Genomic DNA, 14,666 nt, shown 5'->3' with positions numbered 1-14,666 from the left:
AATTTATAAGCCTTAGTTTGGTTATGACATAATTTTTTGCACTTTGACTAACAAATTTATAAAACTCACGTTACTATTCTTTCTCCTCCCTCTTGTCATTTCTAGCGAAGTAATCAAACATATTTAATTTTTTTTATTTCTATTTCGCAGTATTTTACTCCTTTCCTTAATAAAATTTTTTCATTTTATTTTAACTTTTTTTGTTTTTATTTTGTTTTGCTGTGTTAATACATCCTCCTGTTCCTCTCTCATACACTTCGGAGGGACTGTTCGGTTGTATGGGTTCCTGAAGTAATAACCATTATTAAAAGAAATGAAATTATAAGGAGGTGAAACTGAAACACCTTTGATTTACACAGTTAACTTGTAATTTTGGTTTGAATACTCTGTCATTGTGGTAAGTATCATTTTATGTTCTTACAAGAGAAAGGAATTCATGTGTACATGGCTCTTTTTGCTAGGTGAAATTATATTTCGCTAATGACCAGCTGTAGCCTGAGAGAAACTGAGGTTCTATAGTTTGTTTTAGTGATGAGCAATGTGGCAAGTGTTTAATAGTTATTTTTATATATATATTTTACTATAGATTTCATTCATTTATTTGGTTAGCACTGGTCGGAATAGTCCATTTCGGCAAAATTTTAAATTGCCGAATGTTGGACGAAATTTGGTCTGACCTTAGCCGATCAGTACCAAAAAAATCGGCAACTAATTTTATAGGCGATTTGCACCGTAACGCCTGCCACTTGCCAACAAATCGATCAGTAAAAATTGGTAACAAATCGGTAAAATCAAATTGACGATTGTTAATATAAATCAACCTAATTATTACCGATTTTGTATATTTAGCACAATTTATTAATTAAATTTTATTAATTTGCTTTATATATATATTAAAATTACATATTAAATCTATCTATCTAATCTACTATCGTCCACCATTCACTACATGCACCCGCCACATTACCCACTATCCACCACAATACCCATTCAACAAAAATCCAAAGAAAATCTAAAATAAAAAATAAAGAATTGGTTAGTATACCGATTCTTTAATAAAAAAATAAGTTTCGAAAATTTTTTTAAAAACTTTACTACAAAAATAAAAAAAAAACGTTTTTTATTGTTAAAAAACGTTTTTTTTAAGTTTTGAAAACCATTTTGAAACTTTACCTGGGAAACGGTATCCACGCCGGAACTGATTCCCTACAAAAAAAAATAAAAAAAACGTTAATATTTAACGTTTTTTTATTAAAGTTTCGAAAATTTTCGAAACTTATCTTTGGGATTCGGTATCCATCTTGGAGCCGATTCCCTATAATATAATAAAAAAACGTTAATTAACGTTTTTTTTAATAGTTTCGAAAAAAAAATTTCGAAACTGACCTATGGGATTCGGTATCCATCTTGGAGCCGATTCCCTATAATAGAATAAAAAACAACATTAAAAAAAAAGTTTTTTTAAATAGTTTTGAAAAAGAATTTTTCGAAACTAACCTATAGGATTCGATAGCCGATTCCCTACTAAAGAAACAATAAAAAAAACGTTAATTAACGTTTTTTTTTAATAGTTTAATAGTTTTGAAAAAAATTATTCGAAACTAACCTATGGGAATAAAATAAATAAAAAAAAAAGAAAAGTTTTGAAAACTTTCTTTTTGGGATCCGGTTCCAACTTCGGAACCGTTTCCCTACAAAAACAATAAAAAAAACGTTAAAATAAACGTTTTTTTATTAAAGTTTCGAAAAACAACTTCGAAACTTATCTTTTGGGATCCGATTTCCAACCTCGGAAACGTTTCCCTATAATAAAATGAAAAAAAAGAAAGTTTCAAATCGAAACTTACTTTTTGGGATTCGGTATCCACGCCGGAACCGATTCCCTACAAAAAAATATAATAAAAAACGTTAAAAATTAACGTTTTTTTATTAAAGTTTCGAAAAATTCGAAACTTATCTTTGGGATTCGGTATCCACGCTGGAACCGATTCCCTACAAAAAAATATAATAAAAAAACGTTAATAAACATTTTTTTTAAATAGTTTCAAATTTTTTTTTCGAAACTAACCTTTGGGATTCGGTATCCACACCGGAACCGATATCCCTACAAAAAAAATAAAAAAAAAATGTTAAAATTAACGTTTTTTTGTTAAAGTTTCGAAATTTTTCAAAACTTGCCTTTGGGATTTGGTATCCACGCCGGAACCGATATCCCTATAATTAAATATAAAAAAACGTTTCATTAAAAACGTTTTATTAAAAAAGTTTCGAAACTTTAGTTTTGAAACTTACCTGGAATATCGGCGTCCACGTTGGAGCCGATTTCCTATACAAAAAAACAAAAAAAAACATTTTTAATATTAAAAAACGTTTTTTTTTTATAAAGTTTCGAATTTTTTTTCGAAACTTATCTGGAACATCGGTATCCATGCCGGAGCCGATTTCCCTGCAAAAAAAAATAATAAAAAATAATAATAAAAACGTTACTTTAAACGTTTTTTTTATTAAGTTTCGTAAAGTTTCGAAAATTCGAAACTTTACCTGCAGGATTCTGGTATCTGAATTGGAGCCGATTTCCCTGCAAAAAAATTAATAAAAATAATAAAAAAACGTTAAATTAAACGTTTTTTATTAATTTTTGTCAAAAAGTTTCGAAAATTCGAAACTTTACGGTATCCCTACAATAATATTAAAAAAAAAATGTTAAAAAACGTTTTTTTCAAAGAAGTTTCGAAAATGAAACTTAACTGGAATATCAGCGTTTACGCTGGAGCCAAATTCCTATACAAAAGTTAAAAAAAAAAAGTTTTTAATATTAAAAAACGTTTTAAAGTTTCGAAACTTTGTTTCGAAACTTACCTTTGGGATTTCGGTATCCACGCCGGAACCGATATCCCTACAAAAAAATAAAAAAAAATGTTAATTTTTAACGTTTTTTATTATAGTTTCGAAATTTTTCAAAACTTATCTTTGGGGTTCGGTATCCACACTGGAACCGATAGCCCTACAATTAAGTATAAAAAAAAAACGTTAAAAACGTTTTTTTTTAAAGAAGTTTCGAAAATAGTTCGAAACTTATCTGGAATATCGGCGTCCACGCTGGAGCCGAATTCCTATACAATAAAATAAAAAAATAACGTTTTTTAATATAAAAAAAACGTTTTTAAAGAAGTTTCGAAACATTTATTTCGAAACTTACCTGGAATATCGGTATCCACGCCGGAACCGAATTCCTAAATAAAAATAAAAAAAAAAGCGCTTTTTTTATTAAAAAACGTTTTATTAAAGTTTCGAAACTTTAGTTTCGAAACTTAACTGGAATATCGGCGTCCACGTTGGAGCCGAATTCCTATATAAAAAAATAAAAAAAAAAACGTTTTTTTTTATTAAAAAATGTTTATTAAAGTTTCGAAACTTTAGTTTCGAAACTTAACTGGAATATCGGCGTCCACGCTGGAGCTGAATTTCTATATAAAAAAAATAAAAATAAAAAACATTTTTTTTTATTAAAAAACGTTTTAAAGAAGTTTCGAAACATTTGTTTCGAAACTTACCTGGAATATCGGCGTCCACGCTGGAGCCGATTTCCTATACAAAAATAAAAAAAACGTTTATTAAAAAACATTTTATTAAAGAAAGTTTCGAAAATTTTTTTCGAAACTTTACCTGTAATATCGGTATCCACGCCGGAACTGATTTTCTTCACTAAAAGTATAAAAAAGAAACGTTTTTTAATGTAAAAAACATTTTTTTAAAGAAAGTTTCGAAACTTTTTTGATTTAATAAAAAGTTACCGAATTCAATGTGTACATTTACGGATGAAAGAGAGAGGTGAAAAGTTTAAAAAGTTTAAAAAAGTTTATTTTAAAAAGACCCGTAAAATGTTGATCTGGATCATCTGATTTTTTCAGTCATTTACCAACTGATTTGCCAAATTATTGCCAATTAGTTATTGATTTTTACCGTTTGGAAAATTTGGCAAAATTGTGTTGATTTATATGACCAATCAGTATAATTTTACTGAATGATCTTAAAAGAGCAATTTTTCGTATAACAATCGGTATAAGTTGATTTTTCACCAAAAGACTGAATGAGTTTTCGTTTAACAATCAGTATTAGTTGATTTGTGATTGATTTTACCGATTTTTGCCATTGGTCAAAAAATGTGACGAATCACATGACCAATCGGCAAAAATTATGCCGAAAGCTCTTAACGGTCGAAAGTTTTGATTTCGACCAGTGTAGATTTATTTATTATTATAGTTAGTATTATATATTTCATTTATTTTTTTGAATTTAGAGTTTCTAGTGAAAATATTTTATTCATTTATAGATATAGATTTATTTTTATTTAATTATAGTTTTTATAGTAAGTAACTATAGCATGTGATTGTATAAGATACCTCTATGCACCTTACTCTCTTGCATGATACTACTTTCTCATAGATTTATATGATTTGCCACCATACTAATCCTTTTGTGTTTTTAATTTTTCTTCACTAACTTGTAATTGCCCAGGCACACTATTCAATTACACAACATAAAGTTGTCAGAAGATGATGAAGCAAAATACATGAATATAGGCATATATGGGGGTTCTGGGACAGAATCCCCATATATGCCGGTGATCCCTTATAGTCTCCCAGTTGTTTTCCTGATATACAAAAAAATCTGTAATCTTATTGAACCCCAATCCGCTCTTCATTATCAGAAAACATATCAAAATCTGATATTGAATTCAAGCTTAAAATCATGCTGGGCTCAAATTCTGTTAACATATCTCTCTTACCCAAATTTTTTGTTTTCAAGATAAAGGAGAATACCATCTTTGTTAACGCGCTGGCCTTTTTTTAATCCCAAATAATATAACGAAAAAAGTATGCCATATTGCTTGCCCCTCAGGAGAACCCTGAACACCGAGGACCGAAGTGTCCGAGCGTGTTCGGGGTTCGACCTGTCAAGCCTAATTTACATACCTTATTTTTATGTTATCCTAGAATTAATTCTAGAGCTGATTCATTAATGTAAACAAATTCAAGATAAGTCTAACCTCGTAGAGGTTAGATTTATCCTGTTCAGGTATCCAAATTCTTGATTAAAAAAGTATTGAGCATATTCTAGTATACCATTAATTTCTTGATATGCTGAAAACCATTCTAAAGACGATTCATTTTCACATACATAAGGACAAAAAAAGTCTAACCTATAAGTCTAACCTCAAAGTCTAACCTCAAGAAGTAATCAAATTAGTGAATCAAAAGCGTATTAACCAAGTTTTAGTATACCATTATTTTCTCGATATACAGGAAACAATTCCGAAGCCATTTCCATGTCACAAAGCTAGGGTAAAAAAATATCCTCCCAATAGCATACAATATATAGGTAGCAAGAAAGAATAAGTATGAGCTGGCAAAGCCCTTTAGGGTGACGCCAGTGAATACGCATTCGACAGGAGGAACGATATAGCAGGAACATGAGCCAGCCCTTTAGGGTGAATGGGCGAATGTGGATGCTATATCGTTCCGACCATATCTACCATATTTTAATGTATGCTAAATATATGAGCCAAATAGATCTCATTATTTCTGGCTCTAGCTCATAAACATATTAAAGACTCACCTTTAGGGCAGGCGGAACATGTAAACAAGATATGTTCACGACTAAGTCTAACCTCTAAGTGTAAAAAAAAATATCCTCCCAATAGCATACAATATATAGGTAGCAAGAGAGAATAAGTATTAGCTGGCAAAGCCCTTCAGGGCGACACCAGTGAATACGCATTCAACAGGAGGAACGATATAGCAGGAACATAAGCCAGCCCTTTAGGGTGAATGGACGAATGTGGATGCTATATCGTTCTGACCATATCTACCATATTTTAATATATGCTATAAATAAGGCAAATAAGAATGCCAAGTCTAACCTCTAAGTCTAACCTCTAAATCTCACATCTAAGTCTCACCTTTAGGGCAGGCAGAGCATTGTACACAAGATATGTTCACCATTAAGTCTCACCTCTGCAATGCGCATTCGGCAAGTCTAACCTCTTCACTATATTGATCGAACATCTGGGCCTTATCCCGAAGCATATTCACATGCCGGATCTGATATTTGCTCTTATTGCAATAGCTACATAGGCCATTATCAATCCCTGTAGGTTTATTTATCTTTGTAGGTCTACCACAAGCAGAGCACGACTGGCGCAACTTAGCTTTAAAGTGTGATCGACAACCTTCAGGTCTAGTACTACGCCTGCCACAAATTTCACCAGTATTAAGAAGATAATAACAAATAAATTTTGCTTTTGCTTTAGCACCTTCACCCATTTTATAGTTGTATAAATAATTTTAATTGAATAAATCTTTACACAATATAGTAATACATATACTAATTACATAATGAGTACACAAATCCAATTACCCAAAACCAAGCCCACATACCAGGAAGTAAAGCAGGCATTAATAAATGTAGTCAAGGCAGGAATCTATTATAGAAAGCCAAAGGATGGCAAATTCATGCAAAATTATAAAGAGAGAGTTAAGAAATTACGCCAAGCAGAAGACCCTGAAGAATATGTACTAAAGCTAGCCCAAACCATATTCCCTAATAAAGATAAATATCATCAAATTATGGATGACTACAAATCATATTACGGAAAAGATCCAAAGATTCTTAATTCCATTATGGAACTATACAAGCTATACTATAGATTAGCTAAGGATTATTTCGTTATAGAAGCCAAAATTGATGAAGAAGCAGAAGACTTCCTTAATTCGTGAGCACCCACTGGGGAGGCAATTCTGTATCATAAGGAATAATCATCAATTCTTCTTGAACAAAAGATCTTTCAGGACGTTTGAGAATATAATCATCATTATCAATTAGCCCAAAAGGGACTTCTTCCAGCCAGTATAAGACCGGCTGATTTTTTTGTACCATAGATTGACAGATATGATAAATATGAGGTGACCAATTCAAATCACCAGCACGGCGTCTCCCACCCTCCAATCACTAGGATATAGTAAATATCGAACAAGAATATCACCAGAAAGCTTCTCTTCATCAAAGCCTATAGAACCATCCCGAGGATAAGAAGGCTTAGCAAAGACCTCTTCTTTCTCTATTGCATCAACAGGAGAAATACCAAGCTGATCTGTATTAGAATTGTTAATATATTCAACAACTATAGCCAAATTCTTTAACCAAACCCTGGATATCTTATTTAAGTGTAAAGTCAAAAGATCAGATGCGTCCTGGGAAGGAAATAATTTATCAATCAAAGTTCGATTATATCTCTCGACAATACCCATAGTACGTTTAGATTTAGCCTTCTGAATTTTCACACCATGCTCTCTCATTAATTTCTCACAATCACCCCTGAACTCTGGCCCCCTATCTGTTAAAAATGTTTCCGGCCAAACTAGAGGACACTCAGGATCATCATAGATTTTTTCAATAGCCCTAGCAATAGTTTTAGAAGTTAAGATGCCCTCTCTATCCTTAACACTATATGCACCAATGGGGACAGAAGCTTTAAATCTCGAAGCCACGTCAACCACATTAAGACAAAAAAGATAGGTGACTCGTCCTACTTTATCATAAGGCATGTAGAGAACATCTGCCTGGTGAACTTTATTAGGGGTGGTAATAGAGCAAAAACTTGCTCGAGGAATATATCTGGGACGAGGCTTATGTATCTGGTGTACAGCCTGTCTTTCGAGCCAATCATACATTTCATTTAGAGAAAAATCATACCCAGCTTTTAGAGAAGCTTCAAGCAATTTTTTAGCATTTCTATGATAGCCGATAGGCTGGTAGTAAATTTTTTGCAAAGTAGTAGATACAAGTTCGTCTCTTCTAGAGGTATTTATGTGGATTATAGGAATCAATGGGAGTTGAGCAGGCATATATCGATTTACTAGACAGCAATTTAGAATTGCGAATAAAGTTGACTAAAGAGGAAACTATTACCATTAGAAATAAGGAGAAGATTCGCAAGCTCACAAATGATCTAGAGCGATGTGAGCTATATATCAAATATCTTGAAAAAAATCTTATCTCACGAGAGAATGAGATAGATAGATTAAAAGCAGAATACTACTCCACCTTATATAATCTCAAAAAATGTCAGGATCATTTAGAGCTAAAGGAAGAGGCATTAGTCGCTCAAGATAACTGAATCATTCTGCTAGAAGATACAGTAGAAAAGCTCAAAAGCCAAATTCTCAAGATATCACATTTTCAAAATAACAGTAATAAACCTTCTGAAGAAGAAGAACAAGAAAATATGGCACTGCCAGATATCTTAAGGAATGTTGGTACGGCTCTAGATCGGATTGAAAGATATATTAATGGAGATACATCATTTGATCCAAGAAATACACTGAATGGGATATGGATCTCATTAACAACTGTTCGTAGACATATGCAAAGGCATGCTCAAGATGCTATTAACTTACAAGGCCAGCTTAATACTGCTCATAATTTGCTCAATAATGCTAATGGGCAGATAAATAACTTTATTAATGATATGGCAAATGTTAGAAATGAATGTCTTCGAAGAGCTCAATTATTAACTATAGCATATAATAATGAGGCAAATGAACGTCGTCGTTGGTATCAAATTGCTCAGGAAAGGCAAACTAATGGTCAAAGAATGGCCTTTAGAAAGCAGAATCAGATTAATATATTAGTACAAGAGAAGGCAGTTCTCCAAATATTAGCTAGGAGGCGCAAAGCTAAGGCCGACTTGGCAGAATTCAATCGGGCATGGGTATTTAATAGATACCAAAAATGGAAGGCTAGGGAATTAAATTCACGACAAATTATTTTGAATTTACAAAACAACCCACTCGGAAACATGGCTACTATTCAAGATGTTATGCATACATTATCACCTTTACTTGCACAATTACCCAGTTATGATAGGCAGGAACCACCAGATGTATATTATCAAAGGCTTAGAAATATAAATGAGACGGCACGTCCCTTAGCTGTTGTTGGTTTTAATGCTGGTGTAAGATGTCAAGTTATGATAAATAAGATGACAGGTAGATTTGCACCTGTTCCTGCTAATGATCCATATGCCGGAGGTAATCCAGCTATTGTTACTGAACCTCTCTTCCTAAACTGGTTGCGTGAAAGATATAGAGAAGTTATGGTAGGGACTAACCGAAGTGCTATATTTGCTCTTGTTAATGAAAAGTTTTTAGAGACAGATACTCCAGATAGTTATGAAAAACGAATCAAACCGCTAGTACAAGCAATGCTAGATGCTGATGCCTTACCTTATCTATTTAATCAATTGCCTTCCGATTTAGAAATGAGAGTTAGAATTGCTAATCCTCCTACAGTCAATGCATTTTTTACAGAATTATGCAATATATGGCATGAAAGTGCAGGCAAAAGAATACAAGCTCCTGCACCAACCTCAGTTAGCTTTACTACTCAACCACAAAAAGATGATTTTAAAATTCGGCTAGCAAGAGATTTAGCTTATACAGGAATAGGAATAGATGACGCTACATTAGAAAATTTTATTTATGAAGAACTTAAAAAGAGGTTAGGAGGCACAACTGCCCATGTTAGAAAAAGCCCTTTTACATCCAGAAGTGCTTATGCTACAAAGAAAGTTATTCGAAAGGTAGTGCCAAAAGCATCTGCAAAGCAAACTCGGCATTGCTCAGCATGTGGAAAGGCTGGTCATACAAAGGTTAATTGCCCCAAAGGCAAGCGGACTAAAAAAGTTAACTATGTATACCAAGATGAGGTAGAAGATCCTGAAGACTCCGAAGAATACATAGTGGAAGAGGAAGAGGATCCCAAAGAAGAGGAAATCGAAGATGATGATGAATATGTTGAATATGTTGATGAAAATGATGACGAACCTCGAAATTGTTATGCTACAAAAAAAAAGTGGTGCGAAGTGGAATACCTATGAAAAAGAGCATCAAATCGAAAGAAGGAGCAACCAAGAAGTCCCCTACTTCCAAATCTCATGCTAGCAAAGCATCAGGCAATATAATCATGGCTACAGACCTAATGTATCAAATAGCCTTAAAATCTTCAATATCATCATTAGTCCCTTATTGTCCTAGAGAGATTCTTATAGAAATTTCGAAAGTTATTAATATGATATTCCCCAAATTAAAAGACCATTGCTTGAATATTGTTATGCCAAATGATACAGTTAAAAGAAGGGAATTAGCATGGGGAACGTTGCAAGTAAATTCGAAGACATCTTATTTCCTCTATTGCAGGCAGTAAATAGTGAGCAGAAGCCTCTTTTACAAGTTCCAGATAATAATGAATCTATCCTGAATGCCCCCAGTCTAAAAGAAGATATAGTTATGGCTGATTCGACTAAAATTAAGGAAATTAATACTACATCCACTAGTCATGTTTTACCAGAGAACATCCGGCTAGAACATGCTATTAAGGCTTATGCATCGGCTCAAAAAAAAAATAGCCAAATATATTGGCCCAAGCCCTTAGAGATAAATTTTTTACAAATAAAGGATGCTGACGACGTTGCAACCATCTCCTGTAAGGTGGGGAGCGTGACTATACCCTATGCAATGATTGATAGTGGATCAGACTCGTCAATAGTCTCAGAAAATGTTGCAAAACATTTGGGTCTAAAAATAGATAAGAAAAAGATTCATAGGCTTAATGGAGTTGCGAGTAAGTCCCATTCCCTTGGTACAGTTGATAGTGTTCCTGTAACTATTGAGGATGGAGAAAATAGAGACACCATTCCGGATGAATTCTCTGTCGTCCCTACAGAATATGATGATAGTGGAAAAGAACTATCCCTATTTATTCTTGGAACACAATGGCAGTATCGTGCAGGATGGGAACCCTTAGTGAAGGGGGAATTTAAGGCAAGCCGAAATGGGAAGACTATTACTATCCCCTTATCAGTTCATAAATCCCAGCGTAATGTTTTTACTGTAGGGAAGGATCCAGAACCTATAAAAAAAAACTAGCTGATCGAACTTGTATGTATTGTGGAAAGGAATTTAGATATCCTGCTAATCTTAGGCAACATTTTTTACGAAAAAATCCATGCGCAGTTGAGAAATCCCATGTAAAGCCCATGCAAAATTTGACAGACCCATGCGCAGTCAAGAATTCTCATATAAAGCCCATGCAAAGTTTATCAAACCCATATTTAGAAAAAAATATGGTACCCATTCGGTTAAGCCTTGCCTAGACACGAGTTCGAAAAGTATATTTTTTTCGGATGTTTAGATCATCTTTAGCGTCATCATGCCATCTAGTCCACAATACTTTGGCTTCTTTTTCATAAAAGATAGTTGGCTCTATAGTATTATCTATACAGTCAGGATTGATAGAACAGATTCCATCATAATAGGCAATAATTGTTTGGTCTTTAGAATAGATAATATCATCCAATGTCTTGATAGTTTTTTTAACTGAAGAAAGGACATGTTTAAGATCCTTTATTTCATTTTTAGATCGTGATAGGGATGCTGATAACTTGCCAATCTCCTTATCTTTCACAGCATTAGATTTATCCAAAGCACAGATACGAGATTTGTATTGCCTCTCCAAGTCATCTGAGCCGGATTTCTGTTGCTCTTCTAGCTGATGTTTGAATGAATATATTTTCTGTTTCATATCTACCATACAATTATTATATTCACTCTCCAGACGAGACTTAAGAGCATCATATTCATCTTTTAGATGTTTACGTTCCTCAGCAACCTGGGCCTCAATAGTTTTCTTAATATTATTCTCCCGTTGCTGTACATGAAGCTCACGTTCCTCTAACTGTTTCTCAAATCCATCTAGCCGAAATAAGGTGGAGGATCCCTCTGGGATTCAATCTTAATCTTCTGGCGATTTTTTTTGTTATGGTATCTATTAACCTCCCTAGTAAGCAACTCTTCAATGTCTGGATGGATACCCCTAACCTGCTCCTCAGATAATGGTTTATTTTTGCGGTTTGTAAGGCGTAACCATACATCCTTTTTCATGGATGGGGGTAATTGGTCAAGCAAACTCTTATAGTGATCATTGAAATGTAGTTGGCTGGCCATATGTTTGAATAGGGTAAGTATATAGTCTTGGAAAATTCCCGGAAAAAAAAAATATTCCAGGAAGTCCAGAAATTCCATATTTTCCCAGAAGTTTAGGTATTCCATTTGTTTCCAGCAAAACTTTCCGCCTAAAAAATTAGCCAAAAAATTAGCCAGGCCTAGATTCTGGGAAAAAATACTAAGAATATTCTCAGAAAATTCCTCCTAAACAATTGTGATTTCCGTTCCATCTTCTAATTTTAACACTGGCTGATTAAGATGGTTTATGGATGGTAGTAAATTATTTTGTTTAGCATACAGAGACGAGATAAATATTTCACTTGTATTAATTCTACAATTCGATGATTGATAAGAAGTTGGTGAAATCATTTCTTGCCCGGAAGGTGGAATATAAGCTGGCTCGAAATTTGAAGCACTTAGCATAGTATTTTTTGTTATAGTTGCAGTATTAGCCTTGAAGCAAGAGTAATTCCAATGATTCTTCATCAAATCTTCGGACTCAACCTCATAGGCCCATCTCCCCCAGCCACTATAATATTCCTTTCTAGGCTCTACTTCGGTAATCTTCACCAATTTCCAGCATTTAAAGCAGATAGCCATCTGACTTTTATGGACATTAGGTCTACAATATTCAAAGGGGGTACTATTTAAATCACCATTAACATAGTATGTTGTGGATTTTACTTGCCCAAAGGAAGCGAAGAGGCAGTACACATGATATAAACTATATTCTCGCTTAGAAAGTAGTTCTTGCAGAGGACCTCTTACACGATTAGCCCATTGCTGGGAAGTTTCATGAGGTCTAATAATAGATAAATAATCATATTGTTTTTCTATTTCAACCACTTTTTCATATCGATAGTTATCAGTTTGAAGTCGATAGTTAAAAACATGTTCCATATCATACCCAGGGCGGAGATTGATAGGTTTAGGTACAATTTTATTATAAATCTTATCTAATATGATCTTAACCATATCACCTGGCATATTTATTAGTAAATTAGTGTTTATAGCGATTTCAGAGTTTTATAGTGTTTTAGCGATTCTTTATTAACTTATACTAGTGAATAACACGTTTCAAATTTATACAGATTTGAGGCGGAGTTAGATTATGTGTATTCATATAGAGCCGGGATTATGCTGGAGATTGTGTGTTTTAGTTATTCGATGAGCGGTCACACAGGATTTATAAATTTAAAAAATATAGCCCAATACCATACATACAACGTAAGTCATATCATACTCAATATCGTTTCACCGGTACAGTATAGTTTATATGTATACTCATGATCAATAAACACATTGCTTATCTCGCTCCAAATCAATGGTTGGGCAAAATCACGGAGTTATTGTTGGGATAATGTATTGTATAGATATTTTAGACAAATGAAAAACTGGTTGTTATTTCTAACATGCATACAGTTTTGAATTGCAAAGACACTCACGCAAATCATAATCATAGACCAACCGTAGTAATTAAAGAATTAGTTTACTTTATTGGTTTGTAATTATTATTAGTTTGGCAAATTTAGCAAAAAAAAATGACTTATTAAAAAAGGATTAATTCATCAAGAAAAAAAAAACTATTTTAATTGATATGAGGCGATAGGACACCCGTCAGCAATTTCATTGGCCAACAAAGGCACGTGCACAGGCCAACCATTCCGGCCCCTTCGACGTATAATTCCCATCCCAAATAAAGACTAAAAGTACGTAACTGCTGTCTAAATAGTCTGGCACCTGAATCGTCATCGTTGTATTATAATCGGTAACTGGACACTTGGGTATGTCACTACTGCTGACACTGCTGTCACTACAAATATCTTGATCATAGGTTGCTATATAAGCAAAACCTTCACCAATTGCAATATATTGCTTGAATTCTGACGTTAACGGATGTGTGGTAAAATCTCCGGAAATGGTAAAGGTTGCGTTTTTTCCTGCTTGGATAGGATCAGGCGTCATTGATTTTACATCGAGATGTAGGCCTTCACAATCTGAAAATTCAGTTTTTCTTTTATGAAGTGGAAAAGCATTGATCATGGAAAGCATGGCCAATAAAATGACCGCAAAAGTCAAACTTTGTTTCATAATTTTTTGTGTAATTGTAATATTTTCTCAACTTAAAAAATTTTATGTGCAATATTCATTAATCCGTTGTCTTTTTATAAGAAAAAATTCATTGAAAATTTTTTTTTGAATATGAAACCTTGTGAAATTAATTTCATTCAAATCGTTAGTATCGGGTGAATGCTGTTCATATTGTTCATATTAACCCCTTGTCAATATTAAAAAATAATTACTTTTATCTCATGTTTACTAATGGTCGCCCGTGATTTTCACAGTAATATTTTCATGATCGTCGATCATTTACTAAGTTCACGCGTCAAGTAAACGGATCTATGGAAAAATTTTTACCCTGCCGTGTGATCAGCCACATTGCATTATAGGTATTATAGGTGCAACAATCGACTAATCACTGCGCCCCACCAACTGTGAAGACTCTTCTCACTTATCACCTGATATAGTGCTACGTTTTTTATGTAGGCTAGAATGGTTCGGATAAAAAATGTTAGATTTATAGTCCTGGACCGCACCATT

At 33.5% G+C, this 14,666-nt stretch overlaps 6 protein-coding genes across 6 annotated transcripts; 2 read left to right on the top strand and 4 right to left on the bottom strand.

Moving 5' to 3' along the window:
• Nucleotides 1–920: 920 nt before the first annotated feature.
• Nucleotides 921–3,812, bottom strand: OCT59_024250 (uncharacterized protein; the record flags this gene model as incomplete). Its single annotated transcript, XM_066135297.1, has 17 exons — nucleotides 921–1,012; nucleotides 1,174–1,206; nucleotides 1,387–1,421; nucleotides 1,498–1,524; nucleotides 1,848–1,883; nucleotides 1,954–1,992; nucleotides 2,069–2,104; nucleotides 2,175–2,214; nucleotides 2,293–2,326; nucleotides 2,419–2,446; nucleotides 2,542–2,578; nucleotides 2,672–2,678; nucleotides 2,749–2,781; nucleotides 2,860–2,896; nucleotides 3,200–3,233; nucleotides 3,555–3,588; nucleotides 3,795–3,812. 17 exons carry the CDS (start codon nucleotides 3,810–3,812, stop codon nucleotides 921–923), a joined length of 600 nt encoding a protein of 199 aa, XP_065991332.1.
• A 2,199-nt stretch (nucleotides 3,813–6,011) lies between these two features.
• On the bottom strand, nucleotides 6,012–6,326 carry OCT59_024249 (uncharacterized protein; the record flags this gene model as incomplete). Its single annotated transcript, XM_025310500.2, has 1 exon — nucleotides 6,012–6,326. The coding sequence occupies one exon, from the start codon at nucleotides 6,324–6,326 to the stop codon at nucleotides 6,012–6,014; it is 315 nt and encodes a 104-aa protein (XP_025181832.2).
• A 1,961-nt stretch (nucleotides 6,327–8,287) lies between these two features.
• OCT59_024248 (uncharacterized protein) lies at nucleotides 8,288–9,940 on the top strand (the record flags this gene model as incomplete). Its single annotated transcript, XM_025325315.2, has 2 exons — nucleotides 8,288–8,773; nucleotides 9,206–9,940. The coding sequence occupies 2 exons, from the start codon at nucleotides 8,288–8,290 to the stop codon at nucleotides 9,938–9,940; spliced, it is 1,221 nt and encodes a 406-aa protein (XP_025181831.2).
• Nucleotides 9,941–10,026: 86 nt separating this feature from the next.
• On the top strand, nucleotides 10,027–10,266 carry OCT59_024247 (uncharacterized protein; the record flags this gene model as incomplete). The annotated part of the gene is made up of 1 exon (XM_066135295.1): nucleotides 10,027–10,266. The coding sequence occupies one exon, from the start codon at nucleotides 10,027–10,029 to the stop codon at nucleotides 10,264–10,266; it is 240 nt and encodes a 79-aa protein (XP_065991331.1).
• Nucleotides 10,267–12,269: 2,003 nt separating this feature from the next.
• OCT59_024246 (uncharacterized protein) lies at nucleotides 12,270–13,052 on the bottom strand (the record flags this gene model as incomplete). The annotated part of the gene is made up of 1 exon (XM_025325313.1): nucleotides 12,270–13,052. The coding sequence occupies one exon, from the start codon at nucleotides 13,050–13,052 to the stop codon at nucleotides 12,270–12,272; it is 783 nt and encodes a 260-aa protein (XP_025181829.1).
• Nucleotides 13,053–13,527: 475 nt separating this feature from the next.
• Nucleotides 13,528–14,433, bottom strand: OCT59_024245 (uncharacterized protein). The gene is made up of 2 exons (XM_025331823.2): nucleotides 14,369–14,433; nucleotides 13,528–14,274 (listed from the first exon to the last, which is right to left on the bottom strand). Exon 2 carries the CDS (start codon nucleotides 14,154–14,156, stop codon nucleotides 13,692–13,694), a length of 465 nt encoding a protein of 154 aa, XP_025181828.1. The 5' UTR covers nucleotides 14,157–14,274; nucleotides 14,369–14,433; the 3' UTR covers nucleotides 13,528–13,691.
• Between the last annotated feature and the right edge of the window lie 233 nt (nucleotides 14,434–14,666).

This window comes from Rhizophagus irregularis, chromosome 4 (genome assembly GCF_026210795.1).
Source record: "Rhizophagus irregularis chromosome 4, complete sequence".
Taxonomy (NCBI): Eukaryota; Fungi; Glomeromycota; class Glomeromycetes; order Glomerales; family Glomeraceae; genus Rhizophagus; species Rhizophagus irregularis.
The sequence above is the reverse complement of the archived record's forward strand: the minus strand, read 5'-3'. Positions and strand labels throughout refer to the sequence as shown.